The following is an 18,422-nucleotide window of genomic DNA, read 5'->3' as shown; positions in this document are numbered from 1 at the left end:
TCGCGAGTCGGGGCCGGAGGCAGGCCCGAGCCACCCGCCCCACCCCCGCACGCCCGCTCCCCTCAGGAGTGTGCCCAACGGGTGTCGGCAGTCGGCTGCTCCGCGCCCTCCCGGACTAGGGAGCCACGGGACGAGGACCAGGCCGCAGCCCCCCACCGCGTGGACGCGCTGCCTCTCCCGCAGCCGTCGCCGCCACCACCAGAGCGAGCGGCTGCGAGCGACCGGAGGTTGCGCGGCGGAGGCCGCCACGGCGGCCAGGGAGGAAGGAGACGCAGCTGACCTCTGCCCGCCCGAGGCGCTACTGCTCTCGCGAGCCCGGGGCGGCCGCCGCCCCCGGGCTGAGCGAGGAATGAGCAGGCGCTTGCCCCGGGTTCTCGGACAGGGGGGCCGCGGCTTTGCTTCTTCCCACGCCGCGGGGCCGCGGGGGCTCGGTCGCCGCGGCCGGGCACGGCGGGGTCAGAGGCAGCCTCGCTCCGGGAGCCGGCGCCGGGGTTAACTTAACCCGCTGCCGAGAGGAGGAGGAGGAGCCGCCGAGCGGGGGCGGCCACCGCGCCTCCCCTCCCCCCGCACACGCCGGGGCTTCTCAGTGGCCGCCGAGGAGGAAGTTCCGCTCCCTGACAGACCCGAGCGGTAGCAACAGCGGCCGCGGCGGCCGCGGCTGGGAGGGCGCAGGTATTTGGGACGCGGATGCCCTTCGCGCCAGCCGTCGAAGGAGCAGCGTCGGAGCTGTCGCCGGCCCCCGGAGCCCGGGGACAGCGTCGGGAGGCGTGGGCATCCGAGCCCTCCTTCCTGCTTTTCGTCCAGCGCCGTTGCTTCGGCTTCCCGGCGAGGCGGGTGACCCTCCTCCCGGTTGACTGACTTCCGAGGAGCCCCTTGTTTTTCCACCACTGAGGCTCAGAGATTCTGCAATCGAAGCATCGGAGGAGCTCAAGTGAACCTTCTACAGCTCCTTGGATCACGTTAGGCTCCCTTTTGGGGGCGGGAAACCACGTTGGAGCATCTCCCGGAGGTTCAGGAATGGAAGAACCCACCTTGCATCCTCTGTGTGGTGTTGCTTGTCTGATCTACCCTTAGGAATGAAGAGGAGACTTGTAATGACCCGGTGAAGTACTGAGAGCCAGATGGCAAAGGAAGTATCACAGGACTTAAACTAGTGATCGTTTGGGGGCCACACTCGTTTCTGCATGTAATTGGATGAGCGTGAAAGAGGTGCCCTATTGAAACGCACAGCAGTCTTTTAAGAGGAGGAAAATTGAGTGTTCCCATTTTTGCCAGGATTCTGAAGACTGTTCAATGTATCGTACATTTGATGCAAGATGAGAACTTTATAAAATATTCTGCCCAAGAGCGTAAATGATGACTACCCCAGCGCTGCTACCCCTCTCTGGACGAAGGATACCACCTCTGAACCTGGGGCCGCCTTCCTTCCCGCATCACAGGGCTACCTTGAGACTTTCTGAGAAGTTTATCCTCCTCCTTATTCTAAGTGCCTTCATCACCCTGTGTTTTGGGGCATTCTTCTTCCTTCCAGACTCTTCAAAACACAAACGTTTTGATCTGGGTTTGGAAGATGTGTTAATTCCTCATGTAGATGCCGGCAAAGGGGCTAAAAACCCTGGAGTCTTCCTGATCCATGGACCAGATGAACATAGACACAGGTTTGTTTATTTCAGAAGTTCTGATATTAACATTTGGCAGAGCAAGGTATGGTTTATTGCATCAAACCTGTCATTTTTTTTGGCGGTAAAATGTAACTTTCCTTGAGTCGTGAGAGTTGTATTTTTTCACAACTAGTTAAATAGAATCATAAACTGGAAGGACACCTAGGGCCCCATCCAAAGTCCAGTTCCTTCCTTTTATGTAGGAGGAATGTTTGTGCTCAGGGGTGTTGTGTCTCATGTGAACAATTGGGAATGGAGGTATGAAGACTTAACCTGAAGAAATAGTGACATATGCCGCGCCTTCATTTATTAAGAATGTGTTGCATTCAATCATTGTGCCACCCTGTGAAATAGATCCATGGAATCCTGACATCTTCTCTGGGTTTGTTCTCTCCCAAAGGGCTCTCATCTCTGGCTGGTAGTTAAAGCTTAGTAGGGAATCTTAGCTTTTTAGGAAGACAAATACAGGCACAATAGATGTGTTTTGGTGCTCTGTGTGGAATCAATTAAGTTAAAGAGATCACTGAATCTTAAGTCACTCACTTTGTGACTCTTGTAGACAAGGTTTGGTTATGTTTTAACATTTAATTTTGCTGTTTTTTTTTTCCTAAATGTGAAAGATGGAGTGTATCGAATAACTCTTAGAATTTGCTTGATTAAAGGGTTCACATTCTTTAAAATCAGTGAATCCGAAGTGAGCTCTTGGGAGAATATGGGCAAATTAGGATAAAATGGGAGCCCTAGTTACAGTCTCTTTAAATCATTTATGTAATTTGTATCAAAAGAACCTGGGAAAGTAGTTTGCTTTCTTCAAACCTACAGTTTTTTCTTTAACCTGCTAAACCTTTCCCCTTTTTTCTTTATTTTTTAAAATAACTTTTGAGCATGCAAAAAAATCATATGCCTCAGTTCTGTTCTCAACTGATGTTTTAACTTTTCATCATGCACGAGGTTTTTGAAAAAGCTTGTGTTCAAATGTTATCCTAAGTTAAATACTTTAGAAAAATGCACTGTTGTAATGAGAGCTGGTTTTTCCTTTTTCTCAGTCGAGTTAATTTGTTCTTTGCTTGCTGTTTCTGTGACTTTGGGCTGAACCTTATGGAGTAATTCTAAAATTGTTTCATATCATTCGTCTGTGACCAAATTAATTTGAAAATTTTGCCATCATTTTCAACTTCTGTACTCTTTTCATTTGTTTCTTTTATTTTCCCCTTTGCTCTTTGTGACTTCAAGAAAAATCTGATATAATCTGTGAAATAACGTTGCTGAAAAATTAACACTGAAAGTACTGTTTTCCTTGAAAACCTTATTTCCCATGTTATTTATAATGATAAGTATTTTTTTAAAAAAAGATGTTAAGACTGACTTCAGAGCTCTTTGAAGCCATGAATTAACTTTATTTAACTCTTATAAGTTGTCTGTCATATAGTTAACAATTTATATTTTGTGTGGTCTAAAGGTTAAAAAATATGGCATTTTCTAGTTTAAAAGCATTCACATAGAAAAATTCTTCGTGAAGTGGAATTTAAATTTCAAATTTGAATGAAAATACAGATATGTCAATTTTTTTCACATTTAAAAAAATCTGCTTAAATCTCTTAACACAAGAATTCTAAAATTTATATAGCCCTTGAATACATACGCTTCTGTTTCGCTGTACAAGACTGTTGGATCGCTGAGTTTGGAGTGAGAGATTGGTTATTGAGTTCTCTTAACAAGGGATGGTGAGTGAGCCAAATTCTGGGTTTTGGGTAGTAAGAGTATGGATAACAAGTGGTACATGTGAGAACTTACTCAAATCTATTTGGTTCCTGAGTTGTGGAAGGCAAGAATTCAGATAGAGTTCAGGTATTGAGGGATCCCTGTATTAACTTTGTGTATATTTTACGTGGTTATGTCAGTTTATTTATTTATTTTTTTAACATCTTCATTGGAGTATAATTGCTTTACAATGGTGTGTTAGTTTCTGCTGTATAACAAAGTGAATCAGCTATACATATACGTAGAACCTCATATCTCCTCCCTCTTGCGTCTCCCTCCCTCCCTGCCTATCCCACCCCTCTGGGTGGACATGAAGCACCAAGCTGATCTCCCTGTGCTATGCAGCTGCTTCCCACTAGCTATTTGTTTTACATTTGGTAGTGTATATATGTCCATGCCACTCTCTCACTTCGTCCCAGCTTACCCTTCCCCCTCCTGTGTCCTCTAGTCCATTCTCTTATGTCTGCGTCTTTATTCCTGTCCTGCTCTTAGGTTCTTCAGAACCATTTTTTTTTTAGATGCCATATATATGTGTTAGCATACGGTATTTGTTTTTCTTTTTCTGATTCACTTCACGCTGTACGACAGTCTCTAGGACCATCCATCTCAGTACAAATAACTCAGCTTCGTTTCTTTTTATGGCTGAGTAATATTCCATTGTACATATGTGCCACATCTTCTTTATCCATTCATCAGTCGATGGACACTTAGGTTGCTTCCATGTCCTGGCTATTGTAAATAGAGCTGCAATGAACACTGTGGTACATGACTTTTTGAATTATGGTTTTCTCAGGGTATATGCCTGGTAGTGGGATTGCTGGGTCGTATGGTAGTTCTATTTTTAGTTTTTTAAGGAACCTCCATACTGTTCTCCATAGTGGCTGTATCAATTTACATTCCCACCAACAGTGCAAGAGGGTTCTCTTTTCTCCACACCCTCTCTAGCATTTACTGTTTGTAGATTTTTTGATGATGGCCATTCTGACTGGTGTGAGGTGATACCTCATTGTAGTTTTGATTTGCATTTCTCTCATGATTAGTGATGTTGAACATCCTTTCATGTTTTTGTTAGCAATCTGTATATCTTCTTCGGAGAAATGTCTATTTAGGTCTTCTGCCATTTTTGGATTGGGTTGTTTGTTTTTTTAATGTTGAGCTGCATGAACTGCTTGTATATTTTGGAGATGAATCCTTCGTCAGTTGCTTCGTTTGCAAATATTTTCTCCCATTCTGAGGTTGTCTTTTCGTCTTATTTATGGTTTCCTTTGCTTTGCAAACGCTTTGAAGTTTCATTAGGTCCCATTTGTTTATTTTTGTTTTTATTTCCGTTTCTCCAGGAGGTGGGTCAAAAAGGATCTTGCTGTGATTTATGTCAAAGAGTGTTCTTCCTATGTTTTCCTCTGTTTTATAGTGTATGGCCTTACATTTAGGTCATTAATCCATTTTGAGTTTATTTTTATGTATGGTGTTAGGGAGTGTTCTAACTTCATTCTTTCACATGTAGCTGTCCAGTTTTCCCAGCACCACTTATTGAAGAGGCTGTCTTTTCTCCATTGTATATTCTTGCCTCCTTTATCAAAGATAAGGTGACCACAGGTGCGTGGGTTTATCTCTGGGCTTTCTATCCTGTTTCATTGATCTGTATTTCTGTTTTTGTGCCAGGACCATACTGTCTTGATTACTGTAGCTTTGTAGTACAGTTTGAAGTCGGGGAGCCTGATTCCACCAGCTCCGTTTTACTTTCTCAAGGTGGCTTTGGCTGTTCAGGGTCTTTTGTGTTTCTATACAAATTGTGAAATTTTTTTGTTCTGTGAAAAATGCCATTGGTAGTTTGATAGGGATTGCATTGCATGTGTAGATTGCTTTGGGTAGTATAGTCATTTTCACAATGTTGATTCTTCCAATCCAAGAACATGGTATATTTCTCCATCTGTTTGTATCATCCTTAATTTCTTTCATCAGTGTCTTATAGTTTTCTGCATACAAGTCTTTTGTCTCCTTAGGTAGGTTTATTCCTAGGTATTTTATTCTTTTTGTTGCAATGGTAAATGGGAGTATTTCCTTAATTTCCCTTTCAGATTTTTCATCATTAGTGTATAGGAATGCAAGAGATTTCTGTGCATTAATTTTGTATCCTGCTACATTACCAAATTCATTGATTAGCTCTAGTAGTTTTCTGGTAGCATCTTTAGGATTCTCTCTGTCTAGTATCATGTCATCTGCAAACAGTTTTACTTCTTCTTTTCCAATTTGGATTCCTTTTATATGTTTTTCTTCTTTAATTGCTTTGGCTAAAACTTCCAAGACTCTGTTGAATAATAGTGGTGAGCGTGGGCAACCTTGTCTTGTTCCTGATCTTAGTGGAAATGGTTTCAGTTTTTCACCATTGAGAATGATGTTGGCTGTGGGTTTGTCATATATGGCCTTTATTATGTTGAGGTAAGTTCCCTCTATGCTTACTTTCTGGAGGGTTTTTATCATAAGTGAGTGTTGAATTTTGTCAGAAGCTTTTTCTGCATTTATTGAGATCATCATACGGTTTTTCTCCTTCAGTTTGTTAATATAGTTTATCACACCGATTGTTTTGTATATACTGAAGAATCCTTGCATTCCTGGGATACACCCTACTTGATCATGGTGTATGGTCTTTTTAATGTGCTGTTGTATTCTGTTTGCTAGTATTTTGTTGAGGATTTTTGCATTTGTTCATCAGTGATATTGGCCTGTAGTCTTTTCTTTTTTTGTGACATCTTTGTCTGGTTTTGATCTCAGGATGATGGGGGCCTCGTAGAATGAGTTTGGGAGTGTTCCTCCCTCTGCTGTATTTTGGAAGAGTTTGAGAAGGATGGGTGTTAGCTCTTCTCTAAATGTTTGATAGAGTTTGCCTATGAATCCATCTGGTCCTGGGCTTTTGTTCGTTGGAAGATTGTTAATCACAGTTTCAGTTGCAGTGCTTGCAATTGGTCTGTTTATATATTCTGTTTCTTCCTGGTTCAGTCCCAGAAGGTTGTGCTTTTCTAAGAACTTGTCCATTTCTTCCAGGTTGTCCATTTTATTGGTGTATAGTTACTTGCAGTAATCTCTCATGATCCCTTGTATTTCTGCGGTGTCAGTTGTTACTTCTCCTTTTTCATTTCTAATTCTTTCGATTTGAGTCTTCTCACTTTTTTTCTTGATGATTCTGGCTAATGGTTTATCAATTTTGTTTATCTTCTCAGAGAACCAGCTTTTAGTTTTATTCATCTTTGCCGTCATTTCCTTCATTTCTTTTTCATTTATTTCTGATCTGATCTTTATGATTTCTTTCCTTCTGCTAACTTTGAGGTTTTTTTGTTCTTCTTTCTCTAATTGCTTTAGGTGTAAGGTTAGGTTATTTGAGATGTTTCTTGTTTCTTGAGGTAAGATTGTATTGCTATAAACTTCCCTCTTAGAACTGCTTTTGCTGCATGCCATAGGTTTCGGGTCATCGTGTTTTCATTGTCATTTGTTTCTAGATATTTTTTGAATTCCTCTTAGATTTCTTTGGTGATCTCTTGGTTATTTATTAGTGTATTGTTTAACCTCCCTGTGTTTGTATTTTTTACAGATTTTTTTCTTGTAATTGATATCTAGTGTCATAGGACTGTGGTCGGAAAAGATACTTGATACGATTTCAATTTTCTTAAATTTACCAAGGCTTGATTTGTGACCCAGGGTATGATCTATCCTGGGGAATGTTCCATGAGCCCTGAAGAAGAAAGTGTATTCTGTTGTTTTTGGCTGGAATGTCTTATAAATATCAATTAAGTCCATTTTGTTTAATGTATCAGTTAAAGCTCGTGTTTCCTTATTTATTTTCATTTTGGATGATCTGCCCATTGGTGAAAGTGGGGTGTTAAAGTCCCCTACTGTGATTGTGTTACTGTCGATTTCCCCTTTTATGGCTGTTAGCATTTGCCTTATGTATTGAGGTGCTCCTATGTTGAGTGCATCAATATTTACAATTGTTATATCTTCTTCTTGGATTGATCCCTTGATCATTTTGTAGTGTTGTTTTTTGTCTCTTGTAATTGTTTTTATTTTAAAGTCTATTTTGTCTGATATGAGAATTGCTACTCCAGCTTTCTTTTGATTTCCATTTGCATGGAATATCTTTTTCCATCCCCTCACTTTCAGTCTGCATGTGTCCCTAGGCCTGAAGTAGCTCTCTTGTACACAGCATATATATGGATCTTGTTTTTGTATCCATTCAGCCAGTCTGTGTATTTTGGTGGGAGCATTTAATCCATTTACATTTAAGGTAGTTATCAATATGTATGTTCCTATTACCATTTTCTTAATTGGTTTGCATTTGTTATTGTAGGTCTTTTCCTCCTCTTGTGTTTCCTGCCTAGAGAAGTTCCTTGAGCATTTGTTGTAAACCTGGTTTAGTGGTGCTGAATTCTCTTAGCTTTTGCTTGTCTGTAAAGGTTTTAATTTCTCCATCAAATCTGAATGAGATCCTTGCTGGGTAGAGTAATCTTGGTTGTAGGTTTTTCCCTTTCAGCCCTTTAAATATGTCCTGCCCCTCGCTTCTGGCTTGCAGAGTTTCTGCTGAAAGATCAGCTGTTAACTTTATGGGGATTCCCTTGTATGTTATTTGTTGCTTTTCCCTTGCTGCTTTTAATATTTGTTCTTTGAATTTACTTTTTGATAGTTTGATTAATATGTGTCTTGACGTGTTTCTCCTTGGATTTATCCTGTATGGGACTCTCTGTGCTTCCTGGACCTGATTGACTCTTTCCTTTCCCATTTTAGGGACGTTTTCAACTACAGTCTCTTCAAATATTTTCTCAGTTCTTTTTATCTTCTTTTGCTGGGACCCTATAATTCGTATGTTGGTGTGTGTAATGTTGTCCCAGAGGTCTCTGAGACTGTCCTTAGTTCTTTTCATTCTTTTTTCTTCATTCTGCTCTGTGGTAGTTATTTACACTATTTTACCTTCCAGATCACTTATCCTTTCTTCTGCCTCAGTTATTCTCAATTGATTTGTTCTAGAGAATTTTTAGTTTCATTTATGGTGTTGTTCATCATTGTTTGTTTGCTCTTTAGTTCTTCTATGTCCTACTTAAACGTTTCTTGTATTTTCTCCATTCTATTTCCAAGATTTTGGATCATCTTTACTATCATTACTCTGAATTCATTTTCAGGTAGACTGCCTATTTCTTCTTCATTTGTTTGGTCTGGTGGGTTTTTACCTTGCTCTTTTCATCTGCTGCATATTTCTGTGTCTTTTCATTTTGCTTAACTTACTGTGTTTGGGGTCTCCTTTTTTCAGGCAGCAGGTTCGGAGTTCCCATTGTTTTTGCTATCTGCCCCCAGTGGGTAAGGTTGGTTCAGTGGCTTGTGTAGGCTTCCTGGTGGAGGGGACTGGTGCCTGTGTTCTGGTGGATGAGGCTGTATCTTGTCTTTGTGGTGGGCAGGACCACGTCCAGTGGTGTGTTTTGGGGTGTCTGTGAACTTATTACAGTTTTAGGCAGCGTCTGTGCTAATGGGTGGGGTTGTGGTCCTGTCTTGCTAATTGTTTGGCATGGGGGTCCAGCACTGTAGCTTGCTGGTCGTTGAGTAGAGCTGTGTCAGCGTTGAGATAGAGATCTCTTGTAGAGCTTTTGCCATTTGATACTCAGTGGGGCTGGGAGGTCTCTGGTCGACTAGTGTCCTGAACTTGGGTCTCCCACCTCAGAGGCTCAGGCCCGACACCTGGCCGGAGCACCAAGACCCTGTCAGCCACACAGCTCAGAAGAAAGAGGAGGAAAAAAAATTAAATAAAAAAAAATTAATAAGATAAATCTATTAAAATAAAAAGTAAAAAATATTGTTAAAAATAAAACAGTAATAAAAAAGAAGAGAGCAATCATAGCAAAAAATAAAACCACCAATGATAACAAGCACTAAAAACTGTACTAAAAAAAGAAAAATAAATAAAGGAGAGAATCCTAGAACACATGGTAAAAGCAAAGCTATACAGACAAAATCACACAAAGAAGCATACACATACACACTTACAAAAAGAGAAAAAGGATAAAAATATATATAAAAAAGAAAAAGAGAGCAACCAAATCAATAAACAAATCTACCAATGATAATAACCTCTAAATACTAAACTAACGTAAACATAAAGCCAGAAACAAATTAGTTGCCGAAAGCAAACCCAAAGTCTACAGTTGCTCCCAAAGTCCACCTTCTCAGTTTGGGATGATTCGTTGTCTATTCAGGTATTCCACAGATGCAGGGTACATCAAGTTGATTGTGGAGATTTAATCCGCTGCTCCTTAGGCTGCTGGGAGAAATTTCCCTTTCTAATCCGCTGCTCCTGAGGCTGCTGGGAGAAATTTCCCTTTCTCTTCTTTGTTCGCACGGCTCCTGGGGTTCAGCTTTGGATTTGGCCCCACCTCTGCGTGTAGTTCGCCTGAGGACGTCTGTTCCCACCCAGACAGGATGGGGTTAAAGTAGCAGCTGATTAGGGGGCTCTGGCTCACTCGGGGGCGGGGAGGGGTACAGGGTGGGGCGAGCCTGCGGTGCCAGAGGCTGGCGTGATGTTGCAACAGCCTGAGGTGTGCCGTGTGTTCTCCCGGGGAAGTTGTCCCTGCATCACGGGACCCTGGCAGTGGCGGGCTGCACAGGCTCCCGGGAGGGGAGGTGTGGATAGTGACCTCTGCCTGTACACAGGCTTCTTGGTGGCTGCAGCAGCTGCGTTAGCATTTCATGCCCGTCTCTGGAGTCCGCGCTGATAGTTGTGGCTCACGCCTGTCTCTGGAGCTCGTTTAGGCGGTGCTCTGAATCCCCTCTCCTTGCGCATCCGAAAACAATGGTCTCTTGCTTCTTAGGCGGGTCCAGACTTTTTCTCGGACTCCGTCCAGGCTAGCTGTGGTGCACTAGCCCCCTTCAGGCTGTGTTCACGCAGCCAACCCCAGTCCTCTCCCTGGGATCTGACCTCCGAATCCCGAGCCTCCAAATACTCAGCCCCCACCCGTCCCGACGGGTGAGCAGACAAGCCTCTCAGGCTGGTGAGTCCTGGTCGGCAGTGATCCTGTGTGCGGGAATCTCTCTGCTTTTTCCTTTGCACCCCTGTTGCTGCTCTCTCCTCCGTGGCTCCGAAACTACCCCCCACCCAAGCCCACCTCCCGTCTTTGCTAGGGGCTTCCTAGTGTGTGGAAACTTTTTCTCCTTCACAGCTGCCTTCCAGAGGTGCAAGTCCCTATTCTTTTGCCTCTGTTTTTCCTTTTTTCTTTTGCCCTACCCAGGTACGTGGGGAGTCTCTTGCCTTTTGGGAGGTCTGAGGTCTTTTTCCAGCGTTCAGTAGGTGTTCTGTAGGAGTTGTTCCACATGTAGATGTATTTTTGATATATTTGTGGGGAGGAAGGTGATCTTCAAGTCTTACTTCTCCGCCATCTTGAAGGTCCCCCCCCTCAGTTTATTTTTATATCGATTGTCACCATATCTGAAAACACAGTCTGTAGTTGTAAGAATTCTTCTAATTTGATCAATGAAATACATTTCAAATTAGAGATCATTCCAATAATAAGACTACAATGTAAAACACTAATATATAAACATTAACATTTAAAAATAATTCGGAAAGGTAGCATTTTAACAGATATAGTTGGTACTAAGATCATGCTTATTTTGGATGTGGGTCAAAGAACCATCTTAATTTGGAAAATACAACTTGATGATTTATCTTAATTTTATATGTGTGGAGAGGAGTGCAGGATAGAGGGATGAGGAACCTTACTTTAACGGAGAAGTAATGAAAAATAAATCATGGCCGTTATTTCTTATGGTATTGAACAGATACTTGTTGAATTGGCTTTTCTTAATTAGTGTAGTTAGGTACTTAAGTTCTGGAGTCAGACTGCGTGGATTCGTACCCTAGTTTGTCACTGATTAGATGTGTGATTTTTTTTTTTTTTTTTTTGCGGTATGCGGGCCTCTCACTGTTGTGGCCTCTCCCGTTGCGGAGCACAGGCTCCGGACACGCAGGCTCAGCGACCATGGCTCACGGGCCCAGCTGCTCTGCGGCATGTGGGATCTTCCCTGACCGGGGCACGAACACGTGTTCCCTGCATCGGCCGGCGGACTCTCAACCACTGTGCCACCAGGGAAGCCCAGATGTGTGATTTTGAGCAAATTTTTAAACTCTATGCGTAAGTTGCTTCCTCTGGATGATAGTGGGATCACTTTATAGATTGTTATATTGAATGAGATAGTACACGTGAAGTGCTCAACATAGTTCTTAGCATTTAGTAAATGCTCAATAAATATTAGTTATTATTATCATTAATTATAGTTTTAACTTAATATTTTAATTCTGAGTCTACTTACCTTAAAATATTGTACATGTTCCTGAAAAGTTGGGTAGAAATTAATTAATATTTTAAAAGTACACCAGACCCTTATTGTCTAAAGGAATACTTTATAACCAAACTGTTTAGCAACAAATGTGTATTGCATGTCTGCTGTGTATCAGGTCCGACTTCTATGGAGCTTCGCATCTTGGGGGAGGGGTGGGAGGGGATGACAGGCATTAAATAAGCAAATTTATTTTTTAGGTGTGATGAGTATTATGAAGATGTATTCAGTATTATCAGAGCACATAATGTGTTTTAGCCTGTGGAGTGGGGGTCGTGGGGACAGGCAGTGGGAGTAGGGAAGGCTTCTTGAGGAAACAACTGCTGAGAAGCTTACAAGTAGGAGATTGCTAGGTCAGGTAGAGTTGTGAGAAAAAAGTGGTCAAAGCAGAGGACACATGTGTGAGAGCCCTAAGTAGTACTGTTGTTGAACCCAGGTTATGTGCCTGATGCGCAGTGAGGCCAGACAAACCAAAACGTCAGAGTTTGGAGTGGAGAAAGGTTTATTGCAAGGGCCAATCAAGGAGAATGGTGACTCATGCTCAAAAGACCCGAACTCCCCAAAGGTTTTGCGGGAAGAGTTTTTATAGGCAAAATTTCAGGGGAGAGCGGCAGGGTGTGTGACCTACTTCTGATTGGTTGGTGGTGAGGTAACAGGGTGGTATTCTAGGAATTTCAATCATCAGTCTTCTGGTTCCAACTAGTTGGAGGTCCACATGCTTGTGCTCAGCCTGAAAATACCACCCTGCCCCTGGATGGGGGCCCTAGTTCCTGTAGAAGAACTCAGAGATATGAATGAGATTGTTATGCACAGCCCTGAGGAAGAACCAGGCCTCTGCCCCATCACTGCACTATTGTTTCCTTCTGCTGTTCCCTCACTCCCCTAATTAGTAACTGAATCTGCCCTGTGGAACTTAGGAAAGGTCTTGGAGGTGGAAAGCCTTTTTCCTACAAACAAGAAACCAGAAGCAGAAAGGGTTTTGTGCCCTGGAGGTCCCCACGGGGTCCTGCTCAGTTTCAGTATCATTGAGGATCTGAGAAATATTCAGATTCAGTATGGCTGGTGTAGAGATTAGTGGTGTGCGGCTAGGTGAAGAGACTAGATGACAGGTCAGATTTGGCCTCCTTATTGTTTGGAAAGTTTGAATGAGTTGCCAGCATTGACATATCAGGAAAATTTCACAGAAAAGTCTGGATTTCTGGCTTCTCTTGAAAAATGAGAGGATATAACAACATCCAAGTCTGTATTTTCAGATGGCAACGCTCAGCTGGATCCAGGCAGCTGCTACTCCCTTTAGTGGGGCATGGACTCTTCATTTTATGCCACTCAATTAAGTTGCCCGATAAGTAAATTTAATGAATCAATGTTTAACCTGGTTGTTGTTGAGTTTGGAATCCCTAGGCGGGATCCTGGAGAGTTTTTAGTCAAGTATTTTGATCTTTATGTTAAGTACTATGGGAAGTCATTGAAGAGTTTTCATTAAAGCAAGGGAATGTCATAATCATTTAATATTTTTAAAAAATTGAAATAATTACTTTGGTTGCAGTGTAAACAGTGGATTGGAGAGGAACAGGAGGAAATGTAGTGAAATCAGTTAGGAGAGCCTAGGTCACAGAGGATATTGGCTTAGACCAGAGTGATGAAAGTGGAAGAGGAGAGAAATTAGTGGAGAAAAGTAGTTGATTCAAGAGATGTTAAACTGTTAAGTTTCACAGAAGTTTGTGGTTGATTGAATATGGGGGCTAAGGTAGGAGGAGGAGGTAGTCCAGGATAACTCCCAGTTTCTGGCTGACATGATTATGGATTACTAAGAAATATACACTGTATTTTTTTTTTAAATATTTTATTTATTTATTTATTTTCCTTATTTTTTTTGGCTGCGTTGGGTCTTAGTTTGCAGCACACGGGATCTTTTTGTTGAGGCATGTGGGATCTTTTCGTTATGGCTCATGGTCTGCTCGGGTTTCTCTCTAGTTGTGGCATGTGGGTTTTCTCTCTCTAGTTGTGACACGCAGGCTCCAGAGTGTGGGCTCTGTAGTTTGTGGCACGTGGGCTGTCTCGTTGAGGCGTGCAAACTCAACAGTTGTGGCACACAGGCTTAGTTGCCCCATGGCATGTGGGATCTTAGTTCCCCAACCAGGGCTCGAACCCACGTCCCCTGCATTGGCAGGCGGATTCTGTACCACTGGACCATCAGGAAAGTCCCAGAAATATCTGCTGTATTTAACTAATACTTTAATTTATGTAACTGTTACTACATGAATTTAAGATAAAGCATTTTCATGAGAAAACCTGTATGTTCCCTTCTGTTAAGTGGTTCATAAATAATCTAGAGTTTTCAAACAATATATATCTTCCAGATGATGACATAAAATGTGTAGTTTGATGTTCATGACAGTCATGTTTAGCATCTGTGATTTTGAAGTAACCAAAATAGGTATTGCTTATAGTATACATGAATATTGTTATAAATATATAGTGATACACATAAAGTATCATGTTCATAATTTGTGTACATAATAGACTTATCTAATAAGAATTTTACTTTTTTTTTCCTGAAACAGGCCTGATAGGAACCCTTTATTCACAATAGTTTTATACATATATATATAAAATACATACGTACAATATATTGTCAGTGTGCTATTTACATTTTCCTATTTCTGTGCCTACATATAGGTTTTCATTTATTACATTCATTTTATTTAAACCTTTCTAATTTGTAAAATGTAACTATTATACAAAAATACATAAAAGAATAATCCACACTATAATAGATAGTATTTATATATAAATACTCATGCAGCCACCTCCCAGATTGAGAAAACAAACATTGTCAGCACCCCAAAAACCTCCAGATCATCACTTCCCAAACCAACCCTCCTCAGTATTTCCTGGCCCCATTCGTGTGTTTGACTTTTATGGTAATTACAACCGTGTGTTTCCCTACGGTTTTACCACTAGGTAAACATCACTAAACAATATAGTTAAGATTTTCCTGTTTAAACTTTTACATAAGTATATAAATGATGTATGTACTGTGTCTTGCCTTTTTTTGTGTGAAGGGGCTCAATATTATCTTGCTAAGATTCCATCATGTTGAAGTATGTGGTGGTAGTTTATTTTCATCACTATGTAGCATTCTATTATATGAAAATATTACAGTTTACTTAGTTCAGTCTCATATTAATGGCCATTTGTGTTATTTTAAGTTGAGGATAATATAAACAATGTTTCTTTTATAATAAGAATTTCATTAATTTTCACTTTCAAAATTGACATTTGTTTTATATATTGGCATTATATAAATGGGCTTTGTGGTTTTGTTTTGTTTTTAAAATATTCAGTTGAATTGCCAGTAAGTTTCATCCTCCAGTCAGGATTTTGCAAGTATGAATTGAATACTTGAGGGTCGGGTGTATGTTAACTTCTCATAGTTTCCTCAGACGTAAAGAGCATAGGCTTTGGAGTTAGAAAGACTTAAAGTTGCATCTTGGTTCTACTAACTAGCTGTGTGACATTGTACTAGACATAATCACTCTAAACCTGTGCTGGACATATGGTAGTCACTAATGTCATGTGGCTTTTGAACTTGACACCAGATTGTAGCATGCTTTGGTGAGAGTTTCTCAAGTTTTTCATGTCGTGATTTGTATTTTTTGCTTGATTCATTTTTGCTTTCTGTTGCAAGAGTAGAGATTTTATATCTCACTATTGTGATTTTAGCTTTCTTATCATCTTTCCTCATTTCATTTCTCTTCCATGCCTCCCCCACCCCCACCCCCACCCTCATCCTGTTCTTTACTTAGGGCTTACTGCTCCTGTTTTAGGGAGGTCACACATTTTATCCTCTAAGTCTGCGGGGCTTTCCTTTGTTATATATTTCCCCTAATTGGCTCGTGGTTATTTTTCCTACTTCCCTTTACTCAGATGTGAATAACGTAAGATCAGTTTATACTTGACATTTATCAGTAATTTGTGGTGTAGATGTCTTTGTTGATTTTTTTTGGATCTACTTGCATATTGAGTGAATACCCTTTTCAACTCCATAGTTGGAGTACAAATTGATTTGTATAGCTCTCAGTCTGTTTTCCTCTGTTCTAATATCTTTAAGTCATTTCACCTGTGGTGCTAGAGTAGATTTCACAATTCCGAGTACAATTGGCATCATGGACACCTACTGAGATTCTTCTTGTTCTGCCTCTTACCACCTAGAATACAGTTTTTCATTCTACTTCCCCCATCCTCCAGGAGTTGTTCTCTGACATAGCCTAGCTAATTAAATAATAAGGAAAGAATTGGGAAGAGACTATGGGGAAAGGAAAGTTGAACAGTGCTCTGACTACATAAAGGTTTCTGTCCCATTTTATCATTGGGTCTCTGAGATAAGTTACAGTTGGGGTTGTGTAGTAGTTTGGATATTTTTTGTTTCATGAGTTAAATATGGTTATAAGTTACTGAAGAATTCTTCCAGATTCTGACATGATGGCTCTTATTTCTTTGATAGTCTGAGTTTTTATTATTTTCTGCATCTTTCATAAGTATTAATAGTAATTTGGAAGAAACTGTGTTTTGGGTCTGCTCATCAGATGACATTTTGTATACCCTTATTTAAAGTATAATTTTGATCCTAAGCAAAGTGATCATGACTTTGCTTTTATTAGTTCAGCATTATAAAATCACTGTTATAAAATCAGTATGTTTTTCATTCTCCTCAGAAATGAATAAAATATTAGTATGGTATGGTTAAATTGCAGAATGCCAAGGTATGTCCTTATTTTCATGTTGGTCAGGAAATGTTGAAAATTGCAGGAGATGACATACTGTTCAGTGCCCCAGAAGTTGAATGCTAATAGGTAAACATTATTTATTGGATGAAGTTAAATGTTTTAAGGAAATAAAATTTGTTCAAACATATTGATAGTTTATTTGCTTTAAAGCTATAATAGTCTTTCCAAAATTTCTCTTGGGTTTCATAACAAGTGTTCTAGGGCTGTGAAATGTTTATTTTTATTTATTAATATTTCTTTTGATTTTTCTTCTTATTAAAGTATCAAACATACAATCTCAGAATATTCCTTCTATATTATTAACGTAGACTTATGTAGATTATGAAGCCTCTATAATATGTAGTCTAAGATTAGGTTTTATTTTTTATCACCATTTAGTAGTATAAATCTGTGCTTGAATTACCTTGACTTGCTTTTAATCTTATTTCATAATAGTGTTCTTTGATCTACAGCAGTCTTGTTAATATTAATTTACCCATTAACAGCTGAGATTGCCCACATCCACAGATAGATTTATTCCCTTACTTTCCCTGCCTTTAGGTAATCTTTTTCCCGTGTACTTTTATCTTTCTCATGTATTGTCTGTGACTGCATATTTATAATCATCTGCTTACTTATCTGTTGTTCCCAGTAGAACATGGGCTCCTTGAGGACAAATGACTGTTCTTTTAATTATTTTTGTATTTCCAATGCTTGAGGTACATTTGACCCTTAATGAAAGTATATATCTTTTTATTTTAAATTGAAGTATAGTTGATTTATAGTGTTGTGTTAGTTTCTGGTGTGAAGCAAAGTGATTCAGTTATATATACATATGTTCTTCTTCATCTTCTTTTCTGTTGTGGTTTATTGCAGGATACTGAATATAGGTCCCTGTGTTATACAGTAGGACTGTGTTGCTTATCTATTTTACATATAGTAGTTTGTATCTGCTAATCCCAAACTCCTTATTTATCCCTCCCTCACCCCCTTTCCATTTTGGTAACCATGTTTATTTTCTATGTCTGTGAATCTGTTTCTGTTTCGTAAATAAGTTCATTTGTGTCGTATTTTAGATTTCACATATAAGTGGTATCATACAATATTTGTCTTTCTCTTTCTGACTTTATTTAGTATGATAATCTCTAGGTCCATCCATTTTGCTGCAAATGGCATTATTTCACTATTTTTATGGTTGAGTAATACTCCATTGTGTAAATATACCACACCTTCTTTATCCATTCATCTTTTTTTTTTTGGCTTTTATTTTATTTTATCTTATTTTATGTTTTTATTGGAGTATAATTGCTTTACAATGGTGTGCTAGTTTCTGCTTTAGAACAAAGTGAATCAGTTATACATATACATATGTTCCCATATCTCTTCCCTCTTGCGTCTCCTTCCCTCCCACCCTCCCTATCCCACCCCTCTAGGTGGTCACAAAGCACCGAGCTGATCTCCCTGTGCTATGCGGCTGCTTCCCACTAGCTATCTATTTTACATTTGGTAGTGTATATATGTCCATCTTTTGATGGACATTTAGGTTGTTTCCATGTCTTGGCTATTGTAAATAGTGCTGCCATGAGCATGGGGGTGCATGTATCTTTTCAAATTAGAGTTTTTTCCGGTTCTATTGCCAGGAGTGGGATTGCTGAATCATATGGCAGCTCTGTTTTTAAGCTCTATTTTATAAGGAACCTCATACTGTTTTTCATAGTGGCTGCACCAATTTATATTCCCACCAGCAGGGTAGGAGGGTTTCCTTTTCTCCACACCCTCTCCAGCCTTTGTTATTTGTAGACCTTTTAATGATGGCCATTCTGACCAGTATGAGGTGGTACCTCATTGTAGATTTGATTTA

At 40.2% G+C, this 18,422-nt stretch overlaps 1 protein-coding gene across 4 annotated transcripts in view; it reads left to right on the top strand.

Annotated features, from left to right (window-relative positions):
* The first annotated feature begins 503 nt into the window (after positions 1-503).
* MAN1A2 (mannosidase alpha class 1A member 2) overlaps positions 504-18,422 on the top strand; it is a 150,456-nt gene continuing 132,537 nt past the window's right edge. For all 4 annotated transcript variants that reach the window (XM_081226513.1, XM_081226512.1, XM_081226514.1 and 1 more), the window contains exon 1: positions 504-1,658. In XM_081226513.1, coding sequence (XP_081082639.1) covers positions 1,354-1,658 — 305 coding nt within the window. In that variant the 5' untranslated portion in view covers positions 504-1,353. The remainder of the gene's footprint in view (positions 1,659-18,422) is intronic.

Source organism: Mesoplodon bidens (genome assembly GCF_964165515.1).
Source record: "Mesoplodon bidens genome assembly, chromosome: 2".
NCBI lineage: Eukaryota > Metazoa > Chordata > Mammalia > Artiodactyla > Ziphiidae > Mesoplodon > Mesoplodon bidens.
Note: the sequence above shows the minus strand (reverse complement) of the source record. Positions and strands in the feature narration are given on the sequence as shown.